This window comes from Ranitomeya imitator, chromosome 9 (assembly GCF_032444005.1).
Source record: "Ranitomeya imitator isolate aRanImi1 chromosome 9, aRanImi1.pri, whole genome shotgun sequence".
In the NCBI taxonomy this organism is placed as follows: domain Eukaryota; kingdom Metazoa; phylum Chordata; class Amphibia; order Anura; family Dendrobatidae; genus Ranitomeya; species Ranitomeya imitator.
The window spans coordinates 38,807,756-38,830,324 of record NC_091290.1 but is presented as its reverse complement, the minus strand read 5'-3'; the positions used below and the strand labels follow the sequence as shown (position 1 = coordinate 38,830,324).

Below are 22,569 nucleotides of genomic sequence, written 5' to 3'. Positions count from 1 at the left end.
AAGGGCAGCGCAACTGCGCATGCCCGAAGAAAATAAGCGCAGGCGCCGGGAACGCCAATGTAGAAAGAGGCGGCTCCCGGCGCGCAAAGGCCATGAGTGACGACAGGGAGGCGTCTGGATTCAGGGGGAAAGACCTGCTCCCGTGGCGATTTCACAGTATGAGGGACAAACTTCAAAAGCGATTATTGCAGCAGTGCCAGGAACAAGAACTAACAGAGCCACCTTGTCAGAATGCAGCATTAGTGCAGCACCAGGGGGCTCTTTTACTTACTAACGCCTGAGGGGGGGTGACAGGTTCAGGTTAAGCTCCACCGTTCACAGTAAATGCTGCTAATGTGTCCACGATAGTAGCCGAACTGTAACACAATTATTAATTCATTAATATTATTATTATTAACAATGATAAATATAATATTAACAATAATAAAGCAATGAATACTAATTACATAATAGATGTTAATAGTTTTTATAATAATAAAAATAAATATACTCATTAGAAACTAATACAAATAATTGTAAATAATAATAATAAATACAATAATAATACTACTAGTAATAAATACAATAATATTAGACTACTACTACTACATACAATAATAATAATATAAATAAAATATTTCATAATTATTAAAATGCTGATATGAATAATTGTATTTTGTCAGGTAAATGTTGGCTTTTGGCTCCCTGACCACGTGATCTCAGCACAGGGGATCTTGCCCACAGCGGATCATTCCCGCACTGACAGCTCGCGCAGAGCGTGATCACTGTGTGCACCACGTGACCGAACGCGGGAGCGTATTGTGGGGCGTGGCTAGCAGACTACTGTAACGCAGAATGGGCGGGGATAGACTATATGTGGGCGGTGACTGAGTGGAGAGTGCCGGGGTGGGCGTGGTCTCGGAGTGGCGGGTGATTTGGAGCGCGGCGCGGTGTGATCTGGCGGGAAATGCAGCGCTCGGCGGCGGCGGCGGCGGCGGCGGCGGCGGCGGCGGCGGCGGCGGCGGCGGCGGCGGCGGCGGCGGCGGCGGCGGCGCTGGCGGGGACGGAGAGGATGGCGCTGCTCCCGGAGCTGTACGTGCTGTGTGACCCACAGAAGCCGCCGGTCAGACTGCAGCGGTAACGTAACCTCATTACCGGCCATCATGTAGACGCCACATAATCAGCGCTGCAGCAGGAAGTGTTGTCATAGGGCAGGAGCCATGATGGCCGCAATTGACGTGTCTGCGCTTATTTCCCATTCCTGGAGTCCTTGCAGTTATCATCAAGGCTGATTTTTTTTTTTTATTTTGTATCTATATATGACATTAACTTTTTTTATTTATTTTTTTTAGACGAAATGGGGAAAAATGCTAAAAAATACCAATCACTTTTTAACCCTTTGATTGGTCAATGATTATTTTTTGCATTTCCTCCTTGCAGCGCACTGATCTGCCTGTTTTCTGCAGGATACATGGTATTATTTTAGTTGCTCCCCTGGGGTGCAGCCAATGACTGTATTATTTATACAGTAGATGCCGGATGTGGAGTTTTACAAAAATAAATCTTAGGCTATTTCTGCAATTATTTTCAATTTGTCTAAAAAAAAATATAAGTAGAATTTTACTAATTGAAATCCTTGATAGAAATCTGTGACTGACAGTCTTCCCTGTACATGTAGAGAGGGCTGTCAATCACTGGTAGGACCGCCCACTGGACTCCCATGCATACAGAGGACTGTCACTGAATAAAATACAAGTAAAAGCGCAGTCAGATGACTGTATAAAAGGGACCGGAATGCACGGACTGGACGGCGGTAATCCCGACCAGGGGTGGATTAAGGGTAGCCAGGGCCCGGGTTGTTCAGACACTGTGGGCCCCCCGGGTCATGTGACGGGGGTCATGTGACATACCCGAGCCAGATTATTCCAGAAAAATGGCCGGGCCCTACTCTACTGTAACCTATTAAATATTTGTTAAAATCTGCAATACAATTTAGGTATATTTTGACCAATAATATCACATACAAGGAACAAATACCACCGCACCGTGACCAGACCACAAATTACAACCACAGTGATCGAATAATATCACATACAAGGAACAAATACCACCGCACCATGACCAGACCACATATTACCACCACATAGTGACTGAATACCACAATACTGATCAGTAATAAAAAAAACAAACACAATACTATCACTATAAGTGCCAGTATTCACAGGAGATCTGTCCTTAGTATGCAGTGTCTGTATAGAGGTAATACAGTGATCACTGGTGACATTGTACACAGGACCTCTATATAGTATACAGTGTATAGTGTCAGTGTATAGGTAACACTGACTCACCAGTGACGTCTCTAGGTGAAGTCCTTCATCTTTCATCCAGCACAGACCGCCATCATTTTTTCTAGCCAGGACTCGTTTCTGCAGGAAATAACACAGTTATCTCCAGCTCCGTTTGCAGAACACATTACTTAATTTTTCACAACTTCTACATTACAACATGAAGAAAAAAAGGCGACAGTGTCACTCTGCACAGTAACAGGACCGCCCCCCCCCCCCCCATTTAAAACAGTATACTCAAAAAAATAAAATAAATACATCACTGCAGTAATAATATCCCTTAATTAGCCCCTATGGTAATAATATTCCCCACCCTGGTCCCGTGTGTCTCATTCCTGGCTCCAGCCATATGTTCTCCCATCCTGCCCTCATGAGTATCCATTCTACTCCATATGATCTCCCCATCCTGCCCCATCTGTCTCCATCGTATCCATCCTGCCCCATGATCCAATCCTGCCCCATGTCTTTCATTCTGCCCCATGTCTCCAATCATGCCATGTGTCTATATTCTGCCCATGCCTCCAGTCCTGCCCCCAGTGTGTCCAGCAATCTGCCCCAGTGTGTCCAGCATATTACCCCCAGTGTGTCCAGCAATCTGCTCCAGTGTGTCCAGCATATTGCTCCAGTGTGTCCAGCATATTGCTCCAGTGTGTCCAGCATTGCCCCCAGACAGTGTGTCCAGCAATCTGTCCCAGTATGTCCAGCAATCTGCCCCAGTGTCCAGCATTGCCCCCAGACAGTGTCCAGCAATCTGCCCCAGTATGTCCAGCAATCTGCCCCAGTGTGTCCAGCATATTGCCCCCAGTGTGTCCAGCAATCTGCCACAGTATGTCCAGCATTGCCCCCAGACAGCGTTCAGCAATCTGCCCCAGTGTGTCCAGCATATTACCCCCAGTGTGTCCAGCATATTACCCCCAGTGTGTCCAGCATATTACCCCCAGTGTGTCCAGCATATTACCCCCAGTGTGTCCAGCATATTACCCCCAGTGTGTCCAGCATATTACCCCCAGTGTGTCCAGCATATTACCCCCAGTGTGTCCAGCATATTACCCCCAGTGTGTCCAGCATATTACCCCCAGTGTGTCCAGCATATTACCCCCAGTGTGTCCAGCATATTACCCCCAGTGTGTCCAGCATATTACCCCCAGTGTGTCCAGCATATTACCCCCAGTGTGTCCAGCATATTACCCCCAGTGTGTCCAGCATATTACCCCCAGTGTGTCCAGCATATTACCCCCAGTGTGTCCAGCATATTACCCCCAGTGTGTCCAGCATATTACCCCCAGTGTGTCCAGCATATTACCCCCAGTGTGTCCAGCATATTACCCCCAGTGTGTCCAGCATATTACCCCCAGTGTGTCCAGCATATTACCCCCAGTGTGTCCAGCATATTACCCCCAGTGTGTCCAGCATATTACCCCCAGTGTGTCCAGCATTGCCCCCAGACAGTGTGTCCAGCAATCTGCCCCAGTGTGTCCAGCAATCTGCCCCCAGTGTGTCCAGCATATTGCCCCCAGAAAGTGTCCAGCATATTGCCCCCAGAAAGTGTCCAGCATATTGCCCCCAGAAAGTGTCCAGCATATTGCCCCCAGAAAGTGTCCAGCATATTGCCCCCAGAAAGTGTGTCCGTTAGCTTATCAAAAAAAAAACAGTCTCCTCACCTGTCCGCGCTCCAGGCGGCGAGCTCCTTCCAGCAGCGCACACTCGCCGGCGACTGACAATGACGTCAGACACCGGCGACGTGTGTGCTGCGGCCGACTTCAGCTGCCAGCCTCCAATTGGCTGGCGGCTGTTGTTGTTAACTATTGATGTGCGGGCGCGCACCCGCACATCAATAGGAAACCGCCGCAGCGCCGGAAGGGGCCCTGGTGAGCAGATGAGAAGGGGCCCAATGCGGGCCCCCTCTCTCTGACCACCGGATCCGGGGGCACATACATGCCGGCCCGGCGGTGGGCATTCACAGACGATTAGTGGAGGGTCAATCTGTGCGGCAGCCCAAGGCCCCCCCAGACCACTGGGCCCTGGGCTACCGCCCATATTGACCCTCTGATAATCCGCCCCTGATCCCGACCCGAGCCTGACAGCTGTGTAGGAATATATGAAGCCGTCTGACTGCGCCCTTATACTGAATCTTTTACAACAAACCCATATATCATTCTGCTCAGCTTCTCTTCTTCAGAGATCAGACTGCACGTGCAATAAGACGGGTTCCCTTTTACTTAGTAATGTGCAAGCATGCTAGGATAAGGTGTTATCTGAGCATGCTCGAATGCTAACTGACTCGGCTGTTCGATAGCCGAAAGACATGCATGGATTGCCTGTTAGGAGACATGCAGCCGCGGGGACTCGAGCATAGGTTTCAGCACGCTGGCGTGCACCCCGCCTCCTGAGCAACGAACATTAGTCTTGGCGCCCGCTAACATGTGCTCATACATTTCTCTTAGTGTCCTGTACATCACAAGTGCGGTTTCTATCTACCATGTTACTCATTTGATTTTTTTTTTTTTCTCTCTCTCCTCAGATTGTCGTCTTGCCCGAACTTCACTGCCACCTTGGCCTTTCCAATTCCTTCCCAGATGTTGGTTTTCAGCGTGGGTGACTGGTCAGGATTATCCAGAGATGGTAAAGTGGAGGTTCAACTGGAAGTTAGTGGGCAAGAAGTGGAGAGAATCGGAACCCTGACCCATGAATCCCGGTAAGGGCCTCTAGTGAAATCACTACCATTGATAACTGGGGTCTAAGGGGTGACGTTTCTCCTAGTGGAGAGGGACAAGCCAAATCTGGCAAGCCATGTGGCTTGTAAGTCTCCTCACTCTGACATGCCAGGCTTGGCTTGTCGCTCTCCACAAGGAGAAACGTTACCCCTTAGGCCGGCTTCACACTTGCGAGTTTTACGGATGTAAGAGCGCAGAAACTACGTCCGTAAAACTCGCAAAAAATACGGCACAATTATTCTCTATGCCCCTGCTCCTATCTGCCGTATTTTACTGATCAGTATTATACGGCTTTCTACGGCCGTACAAAATCGCAGCATGCTGCGTTTGTCACCGTACTGCGCAAGAAATACGCCAATGAAAGTCTATGGAAGCGTGAAAAATACGGATTACACACGGACAAGCAGTGTGACTTGCGAGAAATACGCAGCGGTGTTAGAGAGAAAAGCCGGCAATTCAGTGCGGTGTACAGTAAAATCACACTGACCGCTTACAGTCCAATAGGTAGAATAAATGTGTACACATAGAATATATATATATATATATAATCAGTGAGACACATATATTAATATTTATTCCAGCGCTATACAGCTTGAAAGCCGGTAATTCAATTACCGGCTTTTTCTTTCTCCTTCCTAAACCCGACATGATTTGAGACATGGTTTACATACAGTAAACCATGTCTTCTCTCCATTTTTTTTTGCAGATTCCACACTACTAATGTCAGTAGTGTGTATCTGCAAAATTTGGCCGTTCTAGCTCTTAAAATAAAGGGTTAAATGGCGGAAAAAATTGGCGTGGGCTCCCGCGCAATTTTCTCCGCCAGAGTAGTAAAGCCAGTGACTGAGGGCAGATATTAATAGCCTGGAGAGGGTCCATGGTTATTGGGCCCCCCCCCCCCCCCTGGCTAAAAACATCTGCCCCCAGCCACCCCAGAAAAGGCACATCTGGAAGATGCGCCTATTCTGGCACTTGGCCACTCTCTTCCCATTCCCGTGTAGCGGTGGGATATGGGGTAATGAAGGGTTAATGCCACCTTGCTATTGTAAGGTGACATTAAGCCTAATTAATAATGGAGAGGCGTCAATTATGACACCTATCCATTATTAATCCAATTGTAGTAAAGGGTTAAATAAAACACAAACACATTATTTAAAATTATTTTAATGAAATAAAAACAATGGTTGTTGGAGTATTTTATTCTACGCCCAATCCAGTCACTGAAGACCCTCGTTCTGTAAGTAAAAATACATAATAAACCAACAATATACTTACCCTCCGCAGATCTGTAACGTCCAACGATGTAAATCCTTCTGAAGGGGTTAAAACATTTTGCAGCAAGGAGTTCCGCTAATGCAGGCTGCTCCTTGCTGCAAAACCCCGGGGAATGAGGCTAAATATAGATCAATGATCTATATTTAGCTTCATTTGCGGTGAGGCGCCCTCTGCTGGCTGTTCATAGATCGTGGGAACTTTCCTAGAAAGCCTGGGAGCTTATAGATATAGATAGATAGATAGTGTGTGTGTGTGTATATATATATATATTTTTTTTTTTTTTTTTTTTCTTTTTGGGACACATGGATCACTTCTATAGCGGTATGTTGGTTTTGCAAGCCTGCGAGAAAACCACGCAGTACGGATGCCATACGGATTACATACGGAGGATGCCATGCGCAAAAAACGCTGACACACCCTGCCTACGGAGGAGCTACGGACCACTATTTTCGGGACTTTTCAGCGTATTACGGCCGTAATATACGGACCGTATTTTCATACGCTGAGTGTGAAGCCGGCCTTAGAGTCCAGAGCCTCTCACTTAGCAAAATCAGATCTCGCATTTTGCACGGATGAGGGGCAACACCCCAAAACACACCGTGTTTGCAAACTGAGATTTTGGTTTGGCTTTTATCCTAAGTAATATTGCAAGGCTTGTTAAAGGGTCAAAATTGATTATTAGGATTGCTACTTACAATAGTTGGCGCTAGAGTTCTAGTCCTCTTCCTCTGTGAAGAGACTGTTTGCATATTTAATTTCCCAGATGGGCAGGCATGGCTTATAAGTCTCCTAACTCTTGACATGCCAGGCTTGGATTGTCACTCTCCACAAGGAGAATTATTACCCTTTAGATAATAGAGCTTAATAACCTTATTCTGTAGCAGGCTCAAAAGACAACTTGTGCTATAATGTGGTGATGCCTCTTAAAGGGGTTATTCAGTTTCAAGAAACTGATGACCTATCAACTGGATGGGTCATAAACATCAGATTGCTGGGGGTTCTGCCGCCCAGCATTTCACCAATCTGCTTGTTGTAAGCTAGCTGGATGTAAATACATTGAGCAGAGCTGCACTGCACAGCGCCATTATAATGTAGTGGCCACTGAGGGGTACTACACCCAACTACTATTCAAGAGCATAAGAAAATGTCTGCAGTCTGTTACCCCACTGAAGTCACTGATGGGGCCAGTGATTGACTGCAGCACTCCCAAGAAGCATTACTGGGTGTACGCAGACCAGTGTAGGGCCAGGAAAGCATTAGGCATGGGCCTGTATTTTGGGATAGCGGTTGGCTGTCGGCTAGCTCTCCTGGCCCCACTGACTATGTCCACGGGCGCTCTTGTTCATTTGTTCTTAATATCTAGAGGGGAATAAGGGGCTGCAAGAAGTCCCTCACTGCCACTTATTTCCTATAGGATCTAGCATGTTACATACCAGGGTGCTTAATCGGTTTGGTGGGTAAGGACAACAATCATGTATCTTATTAATTGATAAAAATAAATGAGTAACACTTCTATTTTTAAAACATTCTTTCCAGCAAATTTTCGCCCACCTGCCTAAAACTTTTGTAAGGGAACTTGGGTATATCTGTATGTCGGTGCTGCAGGACGGGAAAATAATTTCTTATCCTTCCTCCAGGAATTCACAGCTCCTGAAAAACATAAAACTCAGCAAAAACAATGCACATAGCCTAAGGGAGTTTTGTATGAGTATTATTTCTCTCCTTCCACGAGTAAAAAGTGATTAGCTCTTGATGTTGGTTTTATAGATGTTTCCTCTGGGATTGTGCATCTGGGGATTACAAAGGCAACAAATCTGGGAAGGGGGAGTTTTCTGTAAGCATGGTTCTACACGGACAGGTAAGACTACGGCCGCGGTTATTTATCATGCATTTTTATCCCTTTTTATTTCTTTATAATTTTAGCAGCAAGGTATCTGAATACAGCTGATTGTTTGATTGTGCCCATGTGTCCTGTGAGTTACATTAGCAAATTACGTAGAAGCAGATTTTTCATTATAACCATGGCGAAACTGTTAATAATGCTCCTTGCTGATCTGTAATCTAATTAACTGTGCTATTAAAATATTAGTGGTCTGCAATTGTGTGGTTATTGATGACAAGGGATGGGTGAGGATACAGTAGGTGAGGATAGAGCTGGTCATGCAGCGGTTTGGTCGATCGGTGGTTACTGCAGGTTGTAGGCTTGTCGGAAGAGGTGCGTCTTCAGGTTCTTTTTGAAGGTTTCGATGGTAGGCGAGAGTCTGATGTGTTGTGGTAGAGGGTTCCAGAGTAGGGGGGATACGTGAGAGAAATCTTGTATGCGATTGTGGGAAGGGAAGATAAGAGGGGAGAAGAGAAGGAGATCTTGTGAGGATCGGAGGGTGCGTGCAGGAAAGTGCCGGGAGACGAGGTCAAAGATGTATGGAGGAGACAGGTTGTGGATGGCTTTGTATGTCATGGTTAGGGTTTTGTACTGGAGTCTCTGGGTAATGGGGAGCCAGTGAAGGGATTGACAGAGGGGAGAGGCCGGGAAATAGCGGGGGGACAGGTGGATTAGTCGGGCAGCAGAGTTTAGAATAGATTGGTGGGGTGCGAGAGTGTTAGAGGGGAGGCCACAGAGCAGGAGGTTACAGTAGTCAAGGTGGGAGATGATGAGGGCATGGACTAGGGTTATATATATTGTGTGTGTGTGTGTGTGTGTACATACACAAACGTGTACAGTACAGACCAAAAGTTTGGACACACCTTCTCATTTAAAGATTTTTCTTTATTTTCATGACTGAAAATTGTACATTCACACTGAAGGCATCAAAACTATGAATTAACACATGTGGAATTATATACTTAACAAAAAAAGTGTGAAACAACTGAAAATATGTCTTATATTCTAGGTTCTTCAAAGTAGCTATCTATCTATCGAATGCATTCAGTTTATTTAATTTAACCTTTTACATTGTACGGGCAGTATAAAAATAGCAGAAGGAGCTGAGAAGACTATGTATAGGAGTCAGAGCAGATTCAGGGTCACTCTATGACTGTGTTCACACCATGTCTTTTAAACTCGAACAAACCCAACAACATTTTTTTTTAGAAATAGAAGACAGTTTAGGAAACTGGAGTTGTTTTTTTCCTGAATTGCCTTTTTTTCTCTATGCACAGTCATACATTGAGGCTGTTAGTAATTGAAAAGGGCGACTCACTGAACAACAATTCCTCTAACACCTATAGCCTTCCAAAATAAATCATAAAAAAAGTAAAAGGTAACATCAGTTATTTCAGAAGGCAGATAATTATTTATTCACTACAGGTATCTGTTAAAGCCAAAAGTCACCCAAATCATGAATGCAAGAAGAGGAAAAGGCTGAAAGAAGACATGGAAGAGAACATTTGTCCTAATAAAGAATCAGTGAAAGGACCAGTTATACAGCAAAAGGCCAAGGCTGGTAAAGATGGTGCTCTTGCTAAGGCTGGTAAAGATGGCGTTCTTGCTAAGGCTGGTAAAGATGGCGCTCTCACGAAGGTGACTCCGGGAAAAGGAAAGCGGACTATTTCAGGTGAGTTTAGTTATTGATCAGCTATGATAACTTTACTTCCAATTGGATTTATATATGCATTACATTAGTGTAATACACTGCAACATTTCCATTCACATATCTGAATGGAAAATATTTAGTGCATTTTCTATGTGTGAACGTTTTTCGGCTACAAAGACTATAGAAACCCAATTCAGCATGCAGCCATGGTGACAATTGTTTATCTCTTCATTAGGGGGCCCTACAGAGCGCTGGGGGCATGCTTTATGTCCCGCTGACTCTCAGACTGTGATTCTCATTGGTGGTCAAGGTACACGAATGCTGTTCTGTAAGGACTCCATGTGGAAACTTAATACAGGTAAAGAGAGAAGTATTGTAATGCTGCCCGCCAATGCATTGTAGTCTGCTCTGTGCCGTTACACCACGCTTATGTACATGTTCTGCAGCGCATACATATATGCAATACTGCTACATGCAGCTTATACGGACTCACCCCTGCTGCTGCCGCTACGCAGGTTCGGTCCTGCTGCTGCCGCCGCGACCGCTCGGTCCTGCCGCCGCCGCGAAGGCTCGGTCCTGCCGCCGCCGCGAAGGCTCGGTCCTGCCGCCGCCGCGAAGGCTCGGTCCTGCCGCCGCCGCGAAGGCTCGGTCCTGCCGCCGCCGCGAAGGCTCGGTCCTGCCGCCGCCGCGAAGGCTCGGTCCTGCCGCCGCCGCGAAGGCTCGGTCCTGCCGCCGCCGCGAAGGCTCGGTCCTGCCGCCGCCGCGAAGGCTCGGTCCTGCCGCCGCCGCGAAGGCTCGGTCCTGCCGCCGCCGCGAAGGCTCGGTCCTGCCGCCGCCGCGAAGGCTCGGTCCTGCCGCCGCCGCGAAGGCTCGGTCCTGCCGCCGCCGCGAAGGCTCGGTCCTGCCGCCGCCGCGAAGGCTCGGTCCTGCCGCCGCCGCGAAGGCTCGGTCCTGCCGCCGCCGCGAAGGCTCGGTCCTGCCGCCGCCGCGAAGGCTCGGTCCTGCCGCCGCCGCGAAGGCTCGGTCCTGCCGCCGCCGCGAAGGCTCGGTCCTGCCGCCGCCGCGAAGGCTCGGTCCTGCCGCCGCCGCGAAGGCTCGGTCCTGCCGCCGCCGCGAAGGCTCGGTCCTGCCGCCGCCGCGAAGGCTCGGTCCTGCCGCCGCCGCGAAGGCTCGGTCCTGCCGCCGCCGCGAAGGCTCGGTCCTGCCGCCGCCGCGAAGGCTCGGTCCTGCCGCCGCCGCGAAGGCTCGGTCCTGCCGCCGCCGCGAAGGCTCGGTCCTGCCGCCGCCGCGAAGGCTCGGTCCTGCCGCCGCCGCGAAGGCTCGGTCCTGCCGCCGCCGCGAAGGCTCGGTCCTGCCGCCGCCGCGAAGGCTCGGTCCTGCCGCCGCCGCGAAGGCTCGGTCCTGCCGCCGCCGCGAAGGCTCGGTCCTGCCGCCGCCGCGAAGGCTCGGTCCTGCCGCCGCCGCGAAGGCTCGGTCCTGCCGCCGCCGCGAAGGCTCGGTCCTGCCGCCGCCGCGAAGGCTCGGTCCTGCCGCCGCCGCGAAGGCTCGGTCCTGCCGCCGCCGCGAAGGCTCGGTCCTGCCGCCGCCGCGAAGGCTCGGTCCTGCCGCCGCCGCGAAGGCTCGGTCCTGCCGCCGCCGCGAAGGCTCGGTCCTGCCGCCGCCGCGAAGGCTCGGTCCTGCCGCCGCCGCGAAGGCTCGGTCCTGCCGCCGCCGCGAAGGCTCGGTCCTGCCGCCGCCGCGAAGGCTCGGTCCTGCCGCCGCCGCGAAGGCTCGGTCCTGCCGCCGCCGCGAAGGCTCGGTCCTGCCGCCGCCGCGAAGGCTCGGTCCTGCCGCCGCCGCGAAGGCTCGGTCCTGCCGCCGCCGCGAAGGCTCGGTCCTGCCGCCGCCGCGAAGGCTCGGTCCTGCCGCCGCCGCGAAGGCTCGGTCCTGCCGCCGCCGCGAAGGCTCGGTCCTGCCGCCGCCGCGAAGGCTCGGTCCTGCCGCCGCCGCGAAGGCTCGGTCCTGCCGCCGCCGCGAAGGCTCGGTCCTGCCGCCGCCGCGAAGGCTCGGTCCTGCCGCCGCCGCGAAGGCTCGGTCCTGCCGCCGCCGCGAAGGCTCGGTCCTGCCGCCGCCGCGAAGGCTCGGTCCTGCCGCCGCCGCGAAGGCTCGGTCCTGCCGCCGCCGCGAAGGCTCGGTCCTGCCGCCGCCGCGAAGGCTCGGTCCTGCCGCCGCCGCGAAGGCTCGGTCCTGCCGCCGCCGCGAAGGCTCGGTCCTGCCGCCGCCGCGAAGGCTCGGTCCTGCCGCCGCCGCGAAGGCTCGGTCCTGCCGCCGCCGCGAAGGCTCGGTCCTGCCGCCGCCGCGAAGGCTCGGTCCTGCCGCCGCCGCGAAGGCTCGGTCCTGCCGCCGCCGCGAAGGCTCGGTCCTGCCGCCGCCGCGAAGGCTCGGTCCTGCCGCCGCCGCGAAGGCTCGGTCCTGCCGCCGCCGCGAAGGCTCGGTCCTGCCGCCGCCGCGAAGGCTCGGTCCTGCCGCCGCCGCGAAGGCTCGGTCCTGCCGCCGCCGCGAAGGCTCGGTCCTGCCGCCGCCGCGAAGGCTCGGTCCTGCCGCCGCCGCGAAGGCTCGGTCCTGCCGCCGCCGCGAAGGCTCGGTCCTGCCGCCGCCGCGAAGGCTCGGTCCTGCCGCCGCCGCGAAGGCTCGGTCCTGCCGCCGCCGCGAAGGCTCGGTCCTGCCGCCGCCGCGAAGGCTCGGTCCTGCCGCCGCCGCGAAGGCTCGGTCCTGCCGCCGCCGCGAAGGCTCGGTCCTGCCGCCGCCGCGAAGGCTCGGTCCTGCCGCCGCCGCGAAGGCTCGGTCCTGCCGCCGCCGCGAAGGCTCGGTCCTGCCGCCGCCGCGAAGGCTCGGTCCTGCCGCCGCCGCGAAGGCTCGGTCCTGCCGCCGCCGCGAAGGCTCGGTCCTGCCGCCGCCGCGAAGGCTCGGTCCTGCCGCCGCCGCGAAGGCTCGGTCCTGCCGCCGCCGCGAAGGCTCGGTCCTGCCGCCGCCGCGAAGGCTCGGTCCTGCCGCCGCCGCGAAGGCTCGGTCCTGCCGCCGCCGCGAAGGCTCGGTCCTGCCGCCGCCGCGAAGGCTCGGTCCTGCCGCCGCCGCGAAGGCTCGGTCCTGCCGCCGCCGCGAAGGCTCGGTCCTGCCGCCGCCGCGAAGGCTCGGTCCTGCCGCCGCCGCGAAGGCTCGGTCCTGCCGCCGCCGCGAAGGCTCGGTCCTGCCGCCGCCGCGAAGGCTCGGTCCTGCCGCCGCCGCGAAGGCTCGGTCCTGCCGCCGCCGCGAAGGCTCGGTCCTGCCGCCGCCGCGAAGGCTCGGTCCTGCCGCCGCCGCGAAGGCTCGGTCCTGCCGCCGCCGCGAAGGCTCGGTCCTGCCGCCGCCGCGAAGGCTCGGTCCTGCCGCCGCCGCGAAGGCTCGGTCCTGCCGCCGCCGCGAAGGCTCGGTCCTGCCGCCGCCGCGAAGGCTCGGTCCTGCCGCCGCCGCGAAGGCTCGGTCCTGCCGCCGCCGCGAAGGCTCGGTCCTGCCGCCGCCGCGAAGGCTCGGTCCTGCCGCCGCCGCGAAGGCTCGGTCCTGCCGCCGCCGCGAAGGCTCGGTCCTGCCGCCGCCGCGAAGGCTCGGTCCTGCCGCCGCCGCGAAGGCTCGGTCCTGCCGCCGCCGCGAAGGCTCGGTCCTGCCGCCGCCGCGAAGGCTCGGTCCTGCCGCCGCCGCGAAGGCTCGGTCCTGCCGCCGCCGCGAAGGCTCGGTCCTGCCGCCGCCGCGAAGGCTCGGTCCTGCCGCCGCCGCGAAGGCTCGGTCCTGCCGCCGCCGCGAAGGCTCGGTCCTGCCGCCGCCGCGAAGGCTCGGTCCTGCCGCCGCCGCGAAGGCTCGGTCCTGCCGCCGCCGCGAAGGCTCGGTCCTGCCGCCGCCGCGAAGGCTCGGTCCTGCCGCCGCCGCGAAGGCTCGGTCCTGCCGCCGCCGCGAAGGCTCGGTCCTGCCGCCGCCGCGAAGGCTCGGTCCTGCCGCCGCCGCGAAGGCTCGGTCCTGCCGCCGCCGCGAAGGCTCGGTCCTGCCGCCGCCGCGAAGGCTCGGTCCTGCCGCCGCCGCGAAGGCTCGGTCCTGCCGCCGCCGCGAAGGCTCGGTCCTGCCGCCGCCGCGAAGGCTCGGTCCTGCCGCCGCCGCGAAGGCTCGGTCCTGCCGCCGCCGCGAAGGCTCGGTCCTGCCGCCGCCGCGAAGGCTCGGTCCTGCCGCCGCCGCGAAGGCTCGGTCCTGCCGCCGCCGCGAAGGCTCGGTCCTGCCGCCGCCGCGAAGGCTCGGTCCTGCCGCCGCCGCGAAGGCTCGGTCCTGCCGCCGCCGCGAAGGCTCGGTCCTGCCGCCGCCGCGAAGGCTCGGTCCTGCCGCCGCCGCGAAGGCTCGGTCCTGCCGCCGCCGCGAAGGCTCGGTCCTGCCGCCGCCGCGAAGGCTCGGTCCTGCCGCCGCCGCGAAGGCTCGGTCCTGCCGCCGCCGCGAAGGCTCGGTCCTGCCGCCGCCGCGAAGGCTCGGTCCTGCCGCCGCCGCGAAGGCTCGGTCCTGCCGCCGCCGCGAAGGCTCGGTCCTGCCGCCGCCGCGAAGGCTCGGTCCTGCCGCCGCCGCGAAGGCTCGGTCCTGCCGCCGCCGCGAAGGCTCGGTCCTGCCTTTTGTAAGCCAGAATTATGGCATAAACACTTTGATGACTCAGTGCCATAGTATTTCTTTATCTTGAAATTGCTTCTTTTAAGGAAACATAGAATGTATTCAGTCGCTGGAAGACTGGATAATTATGAGATGAAGCTCTTTATGTGTTATGTGACTTCTCAACAATGGTGCTGATTTTAGCTGACAAGACCTGGTCTCCTGTGGAAGCATTAGCAGACCACTCCAGTCCAGAAGCACGCACAGGCCACACTGCAGTGTTTGACCCCGAGAGCCAAAGAATATATGTGTTTGGAGGTTCCAAAAACAAAAAGTGGTTTAACGATGTTCATATCTTGGATACCGTGACATGGAGATGGAGGAGTGTGGAGGTCGGTGAGCTCGTTTTCTAACCACATTTAGCAGTTATCTTTGTATTTGCTACTTATTGTAATGACTACTTTGGTTGCTTTTTATTTTTTCTCCCTTAGTCTAAAGGCAAAGTCCCTCCTCTATCTTATCACTCCTGTTCTCAGTTTCTTGGAGAGTTATTTGTGTTCGGCGGAGTTTTCCCACGTCCCCACCCGATACCAGACGGTTGCAGTGATTCTCTCTACATCTTTGATCCACAGCATGAGATATGGTATAAGCCCATTGTTCAGGGGGATAAACCTGCTGCACGCTCTGGGTAAGAAAGAAAGGCGATAGAAATAAATATTTATGCGCTGAATACATTACTTGTTTAGGCAGCCTGCTAGTCTGGTATATATTTATTGTATGCCGGGTGTCCAGTCATAGTCATAGCATCAACAGAACAAAAACCTGCTCCTAATATCTACTCTCCTACACGTGCAATGTATGCTGATCCAAAGTAACATTGTGATTTTGCTGGTTACAGCCCAAGTTAACAATGGGTCACCCAAATCTGTATTTACATGCACAGATCTCTGACCAATCTTTAAGAGGTTGAGCGGTCTTCTGATAAAAGTCTTTAGTCACTCTATGTGGCTGCAGATATCTGAATCCTTACACCTTTTAGTGCGCATGCTGTCTGGATTCTCCGGTGCTGCTGGTGAAAGGGGGAGGTAACGTGACTACAAGCATGGAATTTAATTTGCATGCTTCTGGCCACATTCCAACTAGACTTGCTCAACCTCTCTTAATATAAGTGAATTTAGAGAGGCTAAGTACGTCTAGTCCGCATGTGACCACATGTGTGCAAATCACTTACTAGTGGTCATGTGGCCGACCGCTGTTGCATGCATGCAAAATTGGGTATGTTAGATCAATATCTGCCCCAACAATAAATTGTCCGGGGTCCACATACACGTTAGACAAATCCATCGATATCAGCGGGTTTAGGTGACATTAGTCTAATGTGTTTGAGGGCTTTATAGATTATAAGACTGGTCTGAATTAAGGCCACCCATACACATTAGACAATATCGTTGAGTTCAGCCAAGCGTCTGGTGTGTATGGGGGCGCCAACTGACTAGTGGTCCTAACAACAGATGTCGAAGGCGCTTGACCAATTTGACTGCTTATCGCATTGTTGTCCTTGAGATAAGTCACCGCCTTTCCTGTTCCTTCTAATTGTCTTAACTTTGTTTTTGTTTTTTTATTTTATCTGTCTGCATGCTACAATCCTGTTTGGCAGACAGATTTTTTTTTAAGCACTGATCAATGTTCCCATCAAGAAACTAATTTCTATCAGATCAAATGGGAATTTACACAAATCAATTTTGGCCTGATCACGCAGAAATTGGTCAGATATCTCTACATGTAAAAGCACGTGGGTGACTTCATTGTCCTTACACCTATTGTGATAGTTTAAAGCAGGCGATTTAAGGGGCAGGTCTTGTAACTTTGTTGTTTTAGACTTTTGGCAGCATGTTCAGCGAGCAGTGAGAGCTTTCCCAATGAACATGTCTATAGGCCTCCATGCACACTGCAAAAGAGTGAATATCCCCTAAATAGTTTGTACCAAACTGACAAGATACATATGACGTGCTGTGTTCTGTTTTAGGCATTCTGCCTGCCTTCTGGACAGAGAGCTGTATATCTTTGCAGGTTGGGACGCACCAGTGATTTTCAATGATCTCTATGTTCTTGATCTTGGTGAGTGTTTGCATCCATGACATGTTTGTGTTTTAACGTACAATATCTGTTAGAATCGATAAAACATGAATTGTGTTCTCCGCTATTGGACAACCCATATATTAATTGTCAATCAATATGATTGGCTTTCTTGGCTCTAGGTGATGATTCAGTGGTAGGGATTAGTGAAGAGCGAGCGTGTTATCCGCCCATGCTCAGGTGCTAACCGAATGTCTTCGACGTGCTTGAAAAATATGATTGAGTCCCTGCTGCTGTGTGTCTTTCAGCTGTTAGATATTGCCTAACAAACAGACCACTCCTGCATGTATTGTGGCTGTCTAACAGTCACGAGACATGCAGCCGCGGGGACTCAAACATATTTTTCAAGCTTTCCGAAGACTCTTCGTTAGCACCTGGGCATGCTCAGATAACACCTTATCGGAGCACTTTCACTCATCACTAATAGGGATGGCTGTCCCAGTATGTGTATAGAAATCATGGGGCCCCTTAGCAGAAGTAGGTAGGGTCCCAGCATATAGGCACTGTTATAGAAGGGCATATCACCCAACTTTTAAAAACCTGACTGTCATAAGTATTATGCTTATGCAGTCATTTTTCCCCTATTAAAGGCCCTTGGTGTTCTTACCCAAAACAATACCCCTTTCATGACCCCCATAAAGTATAATGCCCTACTGTCCCCCACACACAGTGTGATGGCCCTACTGTGTCCCCCACACACAGTGTGATGGCCCTACTGTGTCCCCCACACACAGTGTGATGGCCCTACTGTGTCCCCCACACACAGTGTGATGGCCCTACTGTGTCCCACACACAGTGTGATGGCCCTACTGTGTCCCCCACACAGTGTGATGGCCCTACTGTGTCCCCCAAACAGTGTGATGGCCCTACTGTGTCCCCCAAACAGTGTGATGGCCCTACTGTGTCCCCCAAACAGTGTGATGGCCCTACTGTGTCCCCCAAACAGTGTGATGGCCCTACTGTGTCCCCCAAACAGTGTGATGGCCCTACTGTGTCCCCCAAACAGTGTGATGGCCCTACTGTGTCCCCCAAACAGTGTGATGGCCCTACTGTGTCCCCCAAACAGTGTGATGGCCCTACTGTGTCCCCCAAACAGTGTGATGGCCCTACTGTGTCCCCCAAACAGTGTGATGGCCCTACTGTGTCCCCCAAACAGTGTGATGGCCCTAGTGTGTCCCCCAAACAGTGTCATGACCTAACACAGTATGTTCACCTCCACAATTCCACTGCATTCAGTTGATGCCCCCCCCCCCCCCCCCCCCCCAAAGCTGCCCACACTTTGATGGCCCCACAGTACCGTATATCCCACACACTGAATGACAGCCCCATACAGGTACTCATTGATAAAATAAAAGGACTACTCAAAGCCCACATTCCCTCGCTAATTAGATCTCTGCATCCTGTGGTCTGACGCTCCGCACACAGAGCTGATGTTTCATTGTGCCATCACTATATTCCACTGTATCTGACCAGTCTTCACCTCCCTTCCACCACCGACTCACAGGCCGATTAGCAGCCGCCGTAGCTTGTCGCTATTAGCGGTAGACAACTGTGCATCAAACAAGAAAACCACAGTAATCCAAGGTCTGCAATTGTTAGCTTGGTCTGCTCCATAAAATATCCCATGGCAAATGTTTTGGTCCCGTCCGAGGAGTCATCGTGTGAGCGCTGCAGCCAATCGACAGCTACTGATCACCTGCAGTGTTTACATTTTGTCCAAGCAGAAGAAATAAATTGTGTAACACTGCATTTATTTTGTGCAAACTAAACACTTGCTGCGGAATTCCCCTACATATTAGAGCTGATCATTGGGGATCCCTGAAACGGGACCTGTGTGGTCCGTTAATCAGTGGAGCTTTTTTTTTTCTTAAATTAAACTAAAGTGCGTTCTGGGATTCTCCTATGATTACTCCACAGTAATTGTACATAACGAACCATATAGAGGTTCAGAGGTTTGGTTTTCTGATGTAAACTTTAATGTTTTGTATTAAAACTGTTTTTCAATATGAAATGTATAGGGGATGAATAATTGTACCCAGACGGTCAATGCCGAGCTGCGGTCCCTAAATAATCACAACTATAGTAAGATGGAACCATATCCATAGTCATAATGATCATAATAATTAGTAATAATTTTTAAAATGGCTCAACAAAAGCAGCGTGTTTTAGGATGGATGACTTTCTTGTCTTAGGATGTGAAAAATACTCAACAAGTTAGTAAGAGACAAACTATGACACCAAGCTATAAGTAGTAATAAGCTAAGAATACTTCTACTTTGCCTCCGATACTGATATTATATCCTTAAAGTGGACACCAAATCAGCATCCACCTCTCGCTCAACATTTAAAGCAAATTTTATAAATTTTAATATTGCCATTGCCGTAATTGACTTCTATTTCACAACCAGGAATTATGGAGTTTTCTCGAGTTGAAGTTGAGGGAAACTCCCCCACACCCCGTACGTAAGTGAATTTGGAATTGCTAACCCCTCCCTGTAGGGTCATGGCTCAAATTGTCTGTCTGGTTACTTAAAGGATATGAATGACTCTGCACCATTGTGGTTTTTTTTTTTATTATTTTTGTTAAACACTCCACAACTGCAAAATGTATGATAGTCGTCCTTCTAGCTACTGTAATTGGTGCGCAAAATGGACAAAAATATGTCAGGGCTTTGCTACTAGCTGCTTTCTGCTTTCTTCCTGCCTTTTTTTCACTTTTAGCAATAGACGTAACATGCAGGAGAAAGGGGTGGGGAAAGTATCTGTAGTCTCTTGGAGAGTGGTCAAAAGATGGTGAGGAATCTGTATAGTAATAAACTTGTGTCGATACATGATGGCTACTGCAGTAACCTAGATACTCACAGACTTCAGATCCAGCCTCTATTGCATGTAGTGACACTCCACAACTGAAATAAACAGATACAAGGAGATTAACACCAATAGAAAAATGCGGCAGCACTCACCGATCTTGTGTGGTCCAAGTCCTGTATTAGAGACAGTTACAACAATGACATCTTCATGGCTCGAGGAAGCAGAAGCTGAGGGGAGGTGAGCAGGGAATAAAGACGACGGCCGTTTCGCGCCTACAACAGCGCTCCAGACCGGTTGAAGAGAGGAAGAGAACTTGAGCCACCTATTGGAGGCAGCGATCCTAAAAGTTGGTATTGACCCTTTCAACGAGACTTGCAATATGACTTAGGATAAAAGCCTAACCAGAATCTCAATTTTCAGATGCTTTTTTTGGGGTGTTGACCTTCTGGGACCATTGCATGTCTCCACAAGGAGAAACGTTGCCCCTTTTTGTCATTGCACACAGCAATAACCTATTGTGTACTGTACGATCTGTATGTATGAAATTAGCAAGTCATTTTTTCATCTTCTCTAAACACGGTTGACTCGCCCCACTCTGGACTGAAACTTCTGAGCAATATGATCTTACACCCACGGCTAGTCGCTGACATATATTGGGCAATGGTTTATTAAACTTATCCGGAATCTATCAGTTCTAAATGACTGTTCAAACCAAGCACAGGCACATGGTGCACCTTTTGGCTTTGCAGATTAGTTTCATGCACCTTCGCAGCTACTTGTTTTCCATCGATCTCCTCCATCTACTGGATCATTCAATACACAAGCTGTCAATCAAAGAAGAGGGGCAGGTGGAGATATTTTCAAGTGGAAGTAGATGGAAATGTGCATGTACTTTGTTCGAATGGTCATTCTGTGCTGTCTCTTTGCTGTCCCTTAAAATCTTACGATTTTTGTTCCCCAAAACAATGTTTTGCCATGTTTCTTTCTCTTTTTTAATATTTGATATATTTTTAATTGAAGTATACATGAATATAGTGCTCTTTTCCATTCACCTTTTTCTCTTAGTTGGCATTCTGCTGCCTGTGTATCCAGTTCCCGTTTCCTAATCCATGGTGGCTTTGATGGAAATCAGACTCTTAACGATACTTGCATATTCAACACAGGTAATGTTTAAACAGTGATGAGCAAACAAGTTCGGATAAGGTGTTATCTCGGCATGCTCGGGTGCTAACTTAGTGACTTTGGCGCTCGAATAATATGTTCGACTTCTCTCGCCTGCATGTCTTACGTCTGTTCGACAGCCGCTAAACATGTGGGGATTGCCTGTTTCTTAGGCAATCCCTGCATGTGTTGTAGCTGTCAAACAGCCGTGAGATATGCCGCCATGGGATCTCGAACATGGTATTCGAGCACTCCGAAGACCCTCGGTTAGCACACGAGCATGCTTGAATAAGGCCTTAATGCAAGCTGATATATGTCTTATATTAATTGGGAACATTCCTTTTTCTTGTTACAGTGACAAAGACTTGGACTACATTGGTCCATGATTCGCTGCCAAGTTCTCCCCGTGCTGGTTCTTCCATGTTGTCCCTCCCTGGAGTGAAAGGTGACGGTGAGGATTGTTCTTCTAGTGAACTACTCATCTTCGGAGGAGGAGACAATAATGGCCACTTCTACAATGATACTATCAGGCTGCAGAAATCCGACATCCTTGATTACTAACTTCTTTTATATTGGCTTTTAAAATAACAAATCTTTGACATTTTTTCTTTAAGTGTATGTATATAATGTGTGGTGCCTTTTGTAAATAGTTTTAATAAATGTAAGGATTTTCTGTGTTTGTTGCGATGTGCATAAGTTTTTGTCAGCATTTGTAAATGAAGATTACTTTATAAAGTAAAGCTAATAGAATCTGTGTAAACTTATTATTGGGGCTTTCTTCTTTCATTCTATGCAAATCTTTATAAAATAATGTCCTAATGTGAAAGTTCATAGCCTTCTGTTCATTGACATGACATATTGGTAACCTTTTGTTTCATTGATCAGAATATTTTATCTGGCCGAGGTAATGAGCTTTGGTTTCAACCGTTATTTTGTACAAATACATTCCCTTTTTTCATAGTATTTTTAAGTTTTCTCTGGATGCAGCAGAGTAACTTGAAGCTCATGGGCCCCGATGCAAAATCTCCAACAGGACCCATAATTATTGCAACTTTTTAATAGTATTGGTCTTTCATATAGGCCAAAGGGACTTTTTAGGACCTTTACGCTCCAGGTCCCTGTAAGTAGAGTATAATATATGGTCATTTTTGTGATAAACATAATTTCACACACCTCCTGCTCCCTTCTTGAAGTGAGTATCTGAATCGTTAAAGCAGCTTTTCTCGTCTCAATTACTTGCTAGTGCAGAGCGCAGCAGTTGTGATGAGTTTGTTGCTGCGCTCTGCACAGGCAGTGACCAAGTTTATAAAGCACTCTGTATAATGAAATGAGCCTTGTCATCTTTGTTGCTGCCTATGCAGAGTGCAGCAACCTGATGACAGACTCATCACAGCTGCTGTTTTCAGTAGTGGCAGGAACAAATCATAAGGTAAAGCTGGATTCGGCTCCCTGCCTATCCTCCCAGTGTCATCCTTTTACTACAGCTACCCTGTTCCTCATCGATTTGGGCTTGGAACCAGTGGTAAAGCACATTTATCCAAAGTGTCCCAGTAGCCATTTTTCAACATAAGACCAGGCCACACGTTGCTCGTGCTACTGTGTGCAGCTTGCGTGGCCTAAATGTGTCACCATGTCCTCAGTCCACACTAGAGGATGAAACAATTTGGCACTATCATTAACCCCTTCACGACATGTGCCATACTAGTACGTCGCATGTTGTGTCTCCCCCTTTGATGTGGGCTCCAGCACATGTCAGCTGTTTGGAACAGGTGGCATGTGCCTGTAACAGCCGCAGGTGGAATTGCGATCCAACTGCGGCTGTAATCCCGTTAAATGCCGATGTCAAACTCTGACAGCAGCATTTAACACGCGCTTACGGGAAGTGCGCTGGAAATCCCGTCCATCTGTGACCCCCGTCACGTGATTGCGGGTCACGGATGGGTTGGCATGACAACCAGAGGTCTCCAACAGTGCTGGTAGTGG

General features: G+C 51.0%; 1 protein-coding gene across 2 annotated transcripts; it reads left to right on the top strand.

Moving 5' to 3' along the window:
* The first annotated feature begins 1,013 nt into the window (after positions 1 to 1,013).
* On the top strand, positions 1,014 to 21,350 carry LOC138649756 (rab9 effector protein with kelch motifs-like). 2 transcript variants are annotated; one of them, XR_011315358.1, is made up of 11 exons: positions 1,014 to 1,116; positions 4,846 to 5,019; positions 8,081 to 8,171; positions 9,621 to 9,867; positions 10,082 to 10,204; positions 14,683 to 14,870; positions 14,970 to 15,166; positions 16,505 to 16,596; positions 19,023 to 19,073; positions 20,491 to 20,588; positions 20,942 to 21,077. XR_011315358.1 is itself a non-coding variant. In XM_069740418.1 (11 exons), the coding sequence occupies exons 1-11, from the start codon at positions 1,052 to 1,054 to the stop codon at positions 21,145 to 21,147; spliced, it is 1,536 nt and encodes a 511-aa protein (XP_069596519.1). In that variant the 5' UTR covers positions 1,014 to 1,051; the 3' UTR covers positions 21,148 to 21,350. The 2 variants fall into 2 exon arrangements, 1 of the variants encoding a protein (XP_069596519.1); XM_069740418.1 differs by having other exon boundaries at positions 19,023 to 19,077; positions 20,942 to 21,350.
* Positions 21,351 to 22,569: the final 1,219 nt, after the last annotated feature.

What these genes read in the sequence shown, in the direction of transcription:
- LOC138649756 (XM_069740418.1), top strand. Translation starts at nt 1,052, where the DNA reads ATGGCGCTGCTCCCGGAGCTGTACGTGCTGTGTGACCCACAGAAGCCG. An exon ending in GCATGGTTCTACACGGACAG is followed by an intron (nt 8,172 to 9,620) that starts GTAAGACTACGG and finishes TATTCACTACAG; the next exon opens with GTATCTGTTAAAGCCAAAAG. An exon ending in GGAGATGGAGGAGTGTGGAG is followed by an intron (nt 14,871 to 14,969) that starts GTCGGTGAGCTC and finishes TTTCTCCCTTAG; the next exon opens with TCTAAAGGCAAAGTCCCTCC.